General features: G+C 43.4%; 1 protein-coding gene across 1 annotated transcript; it reads left to right on the forward strand.

Moving 5' to 3' along the window:
- Positions 1 to 917: 917 nt before the first annotated feature.
- On the forward strand, positions 918 to 1652 carry LOC308270831 (small ribosomal subunit protein eS1-like; the record flags this gene model as incomplete). The annotated part of the gene is made up of 1 exon (XM_080706979.1): positions 918 to 1652. One exon carries the CDS (start codon positions 918 to 920, stop codon positions 1650 to 1652), a length of 735 nt encoding a protein of 244 aa, XP_080563105.1.
- Positions 1653 to 11326: the final 9674 nt, after the last annotated feature.

Raw genomic sequence — 11326 nt, forward strand, 5'->3', positions numbered from 1 at the left:
AATTGGGTGGGGAATTGTTACTAAGAAAACTAGCTTTTGCTAGAAAAATTCATTTGCATGGAGAAGGAGCCTGGAAGGATCTCCCAAAATATTGACAGTATTTATCACTAGATAATTAAATTTTAAGGTTTTTTTTTCCCATCTTGTAGTTTCCTTTACTTCTTGTTTCTGTATTTTCCAAATCTATAGTGTTTGATATGTTTATTATCTAAAGCAAATGCAGTAAAGAAATTTATCTTTTATTCAACATCATTAATCAGCAGAGAAATACAAATCAAAATAATAATGAGAGATCATTTCATAACCGTTAGAATGGATATATATATATATATAATTTTTGGGGGGGCACTGGAGATTGAATCCAGGGGCATTCTATCTCTGAGCTATACCCCCAGCCCCATTTTTTATTCTTTATTTTGAAACAGGATCTCACTAAGTTCACTGCGAACCCAGATCCTCATGTCTGGGATTACAAGCATGTGCCACCACACCTGGCTTAGAATGACTATGATTTTTAAAAACACAAAAATTAACAACTGTGAGCATATTGCTTCATTTTCTATTTTTCTTTTTTTCTTTTCTTTTCTTTTTTTTTTTTTTTGGTGGTACTGGGGTTCCTGGAAGCCCTACACTCCCAGACCCATTTTATATATATATATATATATATATATATATATATATATATATATATATATATATATATATATAATTTTTTTTTTTTGAAACAGGGTCTCTTAAGCCAGCGAGGCTGGCTCCAAACCAGCGCGATCCTCCTGTCTCCACCTCCCAAGCATGGGCATTACAAGCGTGCGCCACCACGCCCGGCTATTGCTTCATTTTCTATTGTTATAACAAATAGACTTAAAGGCAGGTATTTTATAAAGAAGAGGTGCCCTTTTGGCTCTCCCAGTGGCACCATGGTGGTCGGCAAGAACAAGCGCCTTACTAAAGGCGGCAAAAATGGAGCCAAGAAGAAAGTGGTTGATCCATTTTCTAAAAAAGACTGGTATGATGTGAAAGTCCCAGCCATGTTCAATATAAGAAATATTGGGAAAACACTAGTCACGAGGACTCAAGGAACTAAAATTGCATCTGATGGCCTCAAGGGTCGTGTGTTTGAAGTGAGCCTTGCTGATCTGCAGAATGATGAAGCCGCATTTAGGAAATTCAAGCTAATCACTGAGGACGTTCAGGGTAAGAACTGCCTGATTAACTTCCATGGCTTGGATCTTACACGGGACAAGATGTGTTCCATGGTCAAAAAATGGCAGACCATGATTGAAGCTCATGTTGATGTCAAGACTACCGATGGTTATTTGCTGCGTCTCTTCTGTGTTGGTTTTACTAAAAAACGCAACAATCAGATAGAGAAGACCTCTTATGCTCAGCACCAACAAGTCCGCCAAATCCGGAAGAAGATGATGGAAATCATGACCCGGGAGGTGCAGACAAATGACTTAAAAGAAGTAGTCAATAAGTTGATTCCAGATAGCATTGGGAAGGACATAGAAAAAGCTTTCAAGTCTATTTATCCTCTTCATGATGTCTTTGTTAGAAAAGTAAAAATGCTGAAGAAACCCAAGTTTGAATTGGGAAAACTAATGGAGTTTCATGGTGAAGGTAGCAGTTCTGGGAAAAGCTACTGGGGATGAGACAGGTGCTAAAGTCAAGTCAGCCGATGGATATGAACCACCAGTCCAAGAATCTGTTTAAAGGTCTAGATTTTTAATAGTGACAAATGAAAGGTCCTATTTGTGAAAAAAATAAAATAAAGAAGAGGCTTATTTAGTTCACAATTTTGGAGGCTGAAGTCCAATATCAGGTGGCTCCTGTTTTGAAAGATCCTAGCCATGAGCGTAACCGTAGCCATTAGTTAAACAGGGTCTCATCAGTTTGCCTCTGATGAGCACCCCTTGGCTGCAGAACATCAAGGAGGATGGTACCAAGGTGAGGGTATGCGCAAGAGGGAAAGATTATATGGCAATGCAGAAATCCAGAGAACAAGAAGAGGTCAGTTCTGCGTGCACGTGCACGTATGTGTATGTGGGGGCATTCGCATGCCACTGGAGATTGAACTTAGGGACATTCTACCTCTGAGCCACACACCCCCAGCCCTTTTTATTTCTTATTTTGAAACAAAATCTCACTAGGTGGCTGAGAGTCTCACTAAATTGCTAAGGCTAGCCTTGAACCTGCAATCCTCCTATCTTAGCCTCCCATTTACCAGAATTACAGGTATGTATCACCACACCCAGCTAGTTCTGTTCTTTTATAACAACCCTCTAGTGAGAACTAATCAAGATCCCATGAGAACTACCTTAATATCTTCTAAGGGGTGTGACTCAGTCACCTAATTATCTCCCACTAGGTTCTACCTCCTAAATGTTCACCACCTCCAACTTTGTCATACTGAGAATCAAGCTTCCAACACATGAGCCCTTGAGTACACATGAAAGCCATATCTACACCACAGAAATGAGGATGTAGAGAAATTAGGGCACTTGTGAGTTGTTGGTGGGACTGTAAAATGAAAATGAAAAGTACAGCCACCATGGAAAATAGTATGGAGATCTCTACAAAAGTTAAATGTAGAGTTACTGTATGATCCAGCAATTCCACTTCTGAGTATATAAGAGAATGAAAAGCAATGAAATGAGGAATATTTGAACACTTATGTTCATGGCGACACTATTCATAGTGACCAGAAGGTGGAAAGAAACACCTGGTGTCTATTGACTGACAAGTAGATAAACCAAATGCGTTATGCACAGACAATGGAATATTATTCAAAGCCCTAAGCAGGAAGGAAGTTCTGAGACATGCCATAACACGGGTGAACCTTGAAGACATTATGCCAAGTGAAATAAGTCAGACACAAAAGGACGAATTTTGTATGATTCTACTTAGGTAACCCACATAGTGAAATTCAGAGTCAGCTGTATGGTAGTTTCCAAGCTCTGGGGGAGGAAAGGATGGGAATCGTTGCTTAATGGACACAGTTTCTATATGGGTTGATGATTAAATTCTGCATCTGGATGGTGTTGACGGTTGCACAACAATGTGAAGGTACTTAGTGTCACAGAGCTGTACCCTTAAAATGGCCCACATGGTAAACTTCATGTTGTATATTTTACTAAATTTTTTCACAATTATATTTCCATAAGCAATTTTACCTGGAGTTTTTACTTGGATGCCTTATAAGCTCCTGAAAGCCAGACATCCCCTAGTTTGGACTTTTCATCTACATAGTATTCCATTTTTATTTATTGTTTACTGATCCTGAAGATTGAACCCAGGGGCCTTCTGCTTCTGAGCTATACTCCCAACCCTTTTTATTTTTTATTTTGAAACAGGGACTTGCTAAGTTGCTGAGATTGGCCTCAAACCTGCAATTCTCCTGTCTCAGTCTCCCAAGTATTGGGATTACAGGCATGCACTATCAGGCCTGGCTATAGTATTGCTTTTAACATGAATTTATAAGTGACAAAAGTAAAAATACTTATTACACAAGGCGTAGGGAATTGGTAAATAGGGCTCCTTTTCTTCAGGAATTTGCTATCTAATAAGTAAAAGAGACAGGTAAGCAATAACCTCCAATGAAATGAACTAGTGGGTGAGGATAGAGATACAAGCAGTGGCATCTGCCTGGGTTCTTGAGGATGATATTAGAGAAAGCGCGTTCAAGCTGAACCCTGAAGAATACTTAGGGGTTACTAATGGAGAAGAGCAGGTGACCGCTGGAGGCACATGAGAAAGTAAAATAGAGATGAAGGGAGAACACCGGGATATGAGAAAGCCAATCAATCCATAAGTCCTATCCCCTGATACCAGTCACGAGGCACCACAGAACATTGCGCCTGGCTGAACACTGTTTTGTTGCAAACGAACACCACACAGCGAGACGGGATGATCTGCGTTCTCAGGCCACGACGTGGCACTGTTGTCTTTATGGAGGTGAGGACCCAGAAAGTGGCCCGGTCTCAGGGAGCCAGGTCCAAGCCAACCGTGCGTCAGGTTAGCAGTGCCGGGGGCTTGGCCGTCTCGATGGCGTGATTCTAGATAAAGAGAGCACACTGGCACTTCCTGTGCAAGCAGGGAGCTGGCCCCTTGCATGTTGGTGCCTGATCGTGTGCAGCTGTTGCTTTTGCAGTCTGACAACGAAAGGGATAGAAGCTTTTTCCATTAAATCCAAAAGCTTATGTAATGTTTCTTGTCAGCATTTTGGACTTGGCCAATCTGCAACACATGTCTTACTCCCTAACCCACATGTATGGGCTTATTTCTAGAGGGCGGCCTTCGGGTGGTGCACAGCTGTACAAACCTCACCCTGGCCCAGGTGGAGGGGAGAAAAGAAGGCGTTTGTGAACTGGAAATCTGTGGGTGCTGCACCAGTCATTCTGCGGGGGTGGGGCGACTGGGGTGGCAAGGATCAGTTTATGAAAAAACACAGGGACCATATAAATGTATATGCCTTGGACCTGGGCAAGCTCAAGGTCAACTCACTTAGCAATGTATTGGCAGTGTGAGTCAGTTATGTGGCTGTGTCTGGCATTTGAAGCCCGTGCCATGTGCTGGTTTCTTTCTTTCCTTCTTTCTTTCTTTCTTTCTTTCCTTCCTTCCTTCCTTCTTCCTTTTTTCTTCCTCTCTTTCCTTCTTCCTTTTTTCTTCCTCTCTCTCTCTCTCTTTTTCTGTTGTTCGTTCTTTTTGTGGTACTGGAGATTAAACCCAGGGACATTTTACCTCCAAGGCTCCCCCAGCCCTTTTTTATTTTTTCTTTTGAAATAGGTTCTCACTAGGTTGCTGAGAGCCTTGTTACATTGCTGAGGTTGTCATTGAACCTGTGGTGCTCCTGTCTTGGCCTCCCAAGTGCTTGGATCACAGGTGTGTGCCGCCACACCCAGCTCCCTGCTTTCTTTAGGGTATTTCATCTCCAGACCTTTGAGCCTCCTCTTCAATCTGCAGGCTCCCTAAAAGGAACTCTAACTCAACTCTGAAAGTCACAACAGCATCTAGGATCCATGAGCATCCACGGCCATCACTCCTGTGGCCATGACTGGGGCATATAGCACAGGGAACAGGAAACAGAATTCCACAAACATACTGCTCTTGTTTGCCCCGTTCCCAGGACCAGCCACCTCCTGGGCAGGCCCTGACCTGCCCCCACTCACACAGCACAGAAGCTTCTACCCCTTTCCCTTCTTGGACGCCTCCTGGATTCCTCCAGGTGGGCCCAATTTACAATGAGCTGGAAATTCCCTGCCTGGGGTCAGGGCACCCAGGTCTGGGAACAAAGCCCTGGCTGCCATTCCTGGAAGGAAAGGGGGAAATTATCTGCCTTTTGTCTTTGCTGATAGGTCAGAGAAGCAAAAGACAGAAACTGAAATTTCTCAATATCTTGCCTTGGTACGTATCAACGGTCTCGCCCGCTGATGGCTGGAGACAGGGCTCACTGGCTTTGCTCATCTGGCCCCAAGATAGAGCCATCAGCCCTGCCCCCTCTCAGCCTGCTCATAGGTCTTTCTGGCTCCCCAGGATGTAATTCCTGGGCACCTTTTGGTGTGGCATTCAGTGTTGCTTAATTTCCTTATAATTTCAGTACTGACCTGGGTGGCATCTCCCCATGTCCCACCTGATTCCTGCCCTGCACTAGATATTCTTCCGAATCCTCAGGCACAAAGCCCTAAAGCGTCTGAGGGTTTGATATCTGAAATAAGAGTCCTCCTTCCTTTTTATAATTCTAAAACTACTTTTGAACTAGAGCTGTCATTTGTGAGTGAGCCAGTTGTCCCCAGACCCAGGTCAAGACACCCTGGGATTAGATGACCTACGCTCAGCTGGTAGAGTCTGCTCTTCACTTCTGTGTGTTGGAAGCATTTAAGTGGTTCAGTTTCTATTCACTAAAGAAAGGGCCTGATGGGGCTAGAGGACTTCCAGCCCTTCCATGATCTGTATGTTTTATATTCCATCCAGCCACTCGTTTGTATGTTTATTTATTCTGTACTGGAGATGGAACCCAAGACATTCTACTATTGAGTTATATCCCCAGCCCTTTGTTATATTTTTATTCTGAAACAAGGTCTCTCTAAATTGTTGAGGGCCTCACTAAGTGGCTGAAGCTGTCCTCAAACCTGCAATCGTCCTGTCTCAGCCTCTCACATACTGGGATAACAGTCATGTACCTCCATGTCTGGCATCACTATTCCATCCTGACAGAGTTTCTGATGAAGCTAATGCCAAGCTTTAGCTCTGACGTCCAAGCTCAGGGCCTATGCCTTGGTCCAAGTTCTTCACAATAGACTTTCTAACACTGGGGCCTCTCTTCAGGCTCCCTTCCCTAGCCTCTTCTGATAGTCTCTAAGGTTGAACTTCACTCCAGTCTCATGTCTGGTGTCTGCTATGTCTGTCCTGGGTCTTCATGCCTCCTCTGTATAACAGCTCCTACCCTCCTCACCTACCTTTCTCCAGTCCAGAAGCTATGTCCTTTAACCTCCTGGGGGTAGCCCCCGAAGAGTAGGAGGGCATTTCACCATGCCTGCTGCAGCCTGTGTGCACGAACAGATATAGCATCTGATGATCTGATTTATGTTTTCCAGATTTATCGCATCACTCGTATAACCCAGGCCGGCTGATATTTTAGGCGCGTGAATCAGAGTGTCTGGCATGGCTTCCTCTACAGCAGAGCTCCGGCTGCAGGCATAATGAAGTTGGGAGGGGGAAAGAGTTCAACTTATCAGGGAGGGAATTTGTGTCAGTAACAAGCCTGCCTGGCAACAGCACTGGGGAAGAGAGATACCAGGCCCCAATATCAGAGTCGAAATCTGCACACTGGGAGAGCGGCAGCCCCCTGCATGATTTCCCCCTGCAGTGGGCTGACTACTCTCCTTCTAAACACAAAAGGGAAATAAGTGTTATATATAGGCACGCTCCAAAGGATATCCCCTAACCTGCCACCAGACGGGGAGCCGTGATGATCTACCGTGTCACCAGGCTGTGGCTATCCATGGACGTGTTATGCATGAATAATAAGACATAAGCCTTTGCACTGGAATGAGAGTCACAGAAGCCAGGAGAGGCAGAACTAATTGACCTCCTATGATTTGGTACAGGATGGTACTTGCAGAATGGGCCCCAAGACTAGAGAGATATTCCTTTATTTATTCCTAGTCCCCTTGAGCATGCATTGCTAAAATGTAGAGTTTTCTATTTCTCAAGGAATCCATTCAGATGAGGAAAAAAAGCAAGAACAAAGCTGATCTGGACATCAGAAGGCATGGGCCTACCTCGAGAGCAGCAGTGATTCATTCTCCACCTCTAGACCCCAATGCCCAGGCCAGCGATAGGTGCAAAGCAGAGCTTGCTACAGGGGTGCTGAGCTGAGCCGGGCCCCAGCTCCACTTGTCCTTCACTGCCCTTGAGTTGCGTCTCAATCTCTCCAGGCATCCTTTCACCGTCTGGAGAGTAAGCCAATGGTCCTGTCTTCCCAGGTCTGACATTCTAGGATTCTAAACTCAAAACTGGTTTTACAATCCTAAGAAAGCAAGGGATTTTTTTTTTAAGTTCCAATAAATGTTTGCATCTCCGATGTCTGATCCTCGGGCTCTGCTCTGTCATCACAGTGTGTACATGCAAGTCTTCAGGCTTAAATGTTCCCAAGAATACATCAGGCGGGATCTGGGATGCATTTACATTTTTAGCATTGGTGTAATTCTATTTGGTTTTATGCCACAGGAAGTTCAAGGCTGATTCAATTAGGGAGTTTTATAAAATGAGTTCTTAAAAAAGAAAAGACAATGCATTGCACATGTTATACCATTGTACTTTGCATTGTTATCCAATCAGGCACGTTGGGGGCAGCTTGAGCTCAGTCCAAGAATCTGTTAGCAATCCATAAAGTGGAATATTTTACTGTCTTATTTGGAAGCATGGAATTTAAGAGCTGGAGGGGCCCTTTGAGGTAGGCAGCCATCTCCTACTAAAATAAGGGCAGGGAGACTTCCTGTGCATTTTTGCATACCTCTCAGCTCCTAATATAGCTTTCATATTGTGGGCCTGAAAAACTGAACAGAAAAAAAACTCCAAGTGCTAAACCTGGGGAGGAGAAGATGGTCGACAGCATAAACCAGCTTTGTGTCCAATCCAAGAGTGCTTCTCTTTCCATCAAAAGCATCCAGAGTTGGTTCTAAATTCCTACGTGGCAGAGAAGGGGAAGTGACAACTGTGCAGAGAACCCCGCAGAGGGACAAACTCTTCCCAGGTGCCAGCTGCAGCTGGCTTACCCCATGAAACTCACACTCCACAAAAGCCACTCTCCTTGAAAACAGTTGAAGACAACTCAGGAATTAAAGAAAAGGAACTTTGAGCCGGTATAGACAGAGAAACTAAGGAGTCTTAGCAATGGGTCAAAACCTCTGGTGTAAGTAGGCAGACCTGTTGGCAGAAGAGAAACTCAAACAAAAGGGATGAGAAGCAAAGATCATACTGAGAGGAGCCCAATCTGAGTCAAAGAGGCAGCACTGAGCTACAAAATGGGAGAGAAATCCCAGTGACATTTACCAAAGTCATGCCAATGGAAAGGCAAATTGAAAGACGTTGAATTCTGGAGAATGGAAGCCTGGCATGGTGAGGCATGCCTGCAATCCCAGTACTTGGGAGTCTGAGAGAGGAGGTTCAAGGCCAGTCTTCAGCAACTTAGCAAGACCTTGCTTCAAAATAAGTAAATAAGTAAATAAATAAACAACCAACCAAGGGTGCAGCTTGGAGGTAGAATGCCTCCAGGCTCAACCTTCAGTACCAAAAAAAAAATACTAGAGAATGGAGAAAGAAGCTGAAAGCTGGGAGAAGTATGGGAAAAGAATAGTCAAGGCAGCGTATTAAAGACAAAGAAGGTGGGCAGGGTTTTTTTTCTTTTTTTTTTATGGTACAAGATTAACAGGACATTCTACCCCTGAGCTATACTCCCAGTTATTTATTTATTTATTTATTTATTTATTTATTATTTTTATTTACTTTTCTTGTAGTACTGAGGATTGAACCCGGGGTTTTCTACATCCAAGCTACATCCCCCACCTCTTTATTTTTTGTTTTTGAAATAAGGCCTCACTATTTCAAGAGAGTCTTGCTGTGTTGCTGAGGCTGTTCTCAAACATGCAATCCTCCTTTCTCAGTCTCCCAAGTACCAGGATTATAGGTACACACCAGCACTCCTAGTTTAGAATTCTTTTTATATCATATGTGGCCATAGCTGGGTGACCACTTGAAGGAACTAGGTAGGTTTTTGAACAAAGACAACAGAATAAGGACAAAATGACCAGGACAGAATTATTCACTTTAGGCAATATCCTTGGATATCAGAGGTGAATATGAGAACTAAAACATATATATCTCCATTGCATTTGTGGCTACAAGTCACAGAAGTCCCAAGGCTGAGAATTTGAACAAGCATCCAGATTCTCCCCACCCATCCCCTTTCCCTCCTTTGAGTGATGTGCTCTTAGGATGGCTTCCCTCACAGTTTCTGAAGTTTTAGGCATCAAGGCAGATAGTAAATATTTAAGTCAGGAAAAACGGGAAGTCCCTCATTTGTGTAACTTTTCAGAGTAAGGAATCTCTTCCCAGGAGCATCTCTTGAAAGTCCCCTCACATTCTGTCAGCCAGAATTACACTGTGCATACCCATGGCCAAAGCCATCTCCAGGTAAGGAAATGAGGTCAACAGACTGAGGGAGACTCTGGAGGGGGGTCTCCTGAACCCATTCTGTCCCACTGTCCCAGATGTGGAATACTTGAATGGAGCAACAAATACATCACTTATGGTCACTTTGAAATAAATTTGCTTTTAGAATTCTCTTCTGAGAAAATAGGTGAATGATCAGAGCATTATATGGGTGTATATGTGTGTATGTATGTATATATATATATATATATATATATATATATATATATGTGTGTGTGTGTGTGTGTGTGTGTGTGTGTGTGTGTGTGTGTGTCTTGGCTAGAAAGTGGAGCCATAGCCCGGCGTGGAGGCACATGCTTGTAATCCCCACACTTGGAAGGCAGAGACAGGAGGATCACCCAAGTTCAAAGCCAGCCTTTGCTACTTAGTGAGGCTCCCAGCAACTCAATGAGAGCCTGTTTCCAAATAAAATATAAAATAGGTCTGGGAGTATAGCCCAGAGGTAGAGAGCCCCTGGGTTCTACCCCCAGTACCACCAAAAAAAAAAAAAAAAAAAAAAAAGAAGAGCCAACAGTCAAGCCAGATTCTAAACTCTTTGCTGTTTCCCTCAAAATGACTACATCTCATTATCTCTGTTTTGACTCTGTCTTCTAATTTTACTGGAAAACATTTTCCCTGCATTGAGATTTAACTGATATAATTTAAAATGTTACCAGGAAAGAGCAGTAAATATATAAGTAAGTATACAAATATACATACATATATGTATGTATATATATACACATTTCTATGCATAGGATATATAAGCTCTAGATAATGGTGTCTCACCTATTTTAATGCACATGTGTCAATTTCATTGAAATCTTCACAGAATTTAAAAATTAAGACTTAATGGATTAATTAAGCACATGGTCATTCAGACAAGTGAACATAATTAGCACATACATTGCAAAGGAACAGGAGAATTGCTGTGATTGTAGCTGTGGGGAAAAGGGCTTGAGGACATCCCCAAGCTAGTTAGCACAGCCTCCCCACTGACTCCTGTCCTTTGAGGACAACTCTAACGGAGATGTAACGGAGGTCAGGAGAGGTGAAGTGACACGCTCACGGCTCCTCAGGTAGACGGGACCAGCTCTGTCTTCACCACCCTCCCTCATTCCAGTGCCCTGTTTGGACACTGCGCCTTTCTTACCATTCTTTCCTGGCAACCTTTTAAATTACATCAGTCAAGGGTCAGTGGAGGACAAATGTTATCTTATGAAATTAGGAGACATAGACAACATAGTGATGATGTGATGTAGCTATTTAATAGGGAAAACAGTAAAGAGTTCAGAATCAGACCTGGCTTGACTGTTGACTCCATTTTCTATCCAAGAGACATTGGGTAGTTAGGCCATCCTCCCACACACTTCCTTTGCCTGCGACTTCCTTCCAGGAGAGTCATGTTGTGAGGGCTACCACAGCAATGAATGAGCTGTTCTGGAATTTCATGAAAAAGCAGTGCTGGCAACAAGGAGATGCAGGTAACACACTGCCATCTTCTCTCCTCTCATCCTCCTATTACTTTCTCCTACCTTGGCGAAACCCAACTGGATGGCAAAGAGAACGAAGGATGGAGAATGGATGGGAGAGGGGCAGGATGGGCAAAGGAGGC

This window comes from Muscardinus avellanarius (genome assembly GCF_963383645.1).
Source record: "Muscardinus avellanarius genome assembly, chromosome: 12".
Taxonomy (NCBI): Eukaryota; Metazoa; Chordata; class Mammalia; order Rodentia; family Gliridae; genus Muscardinus; species Muscardinus avellanarius.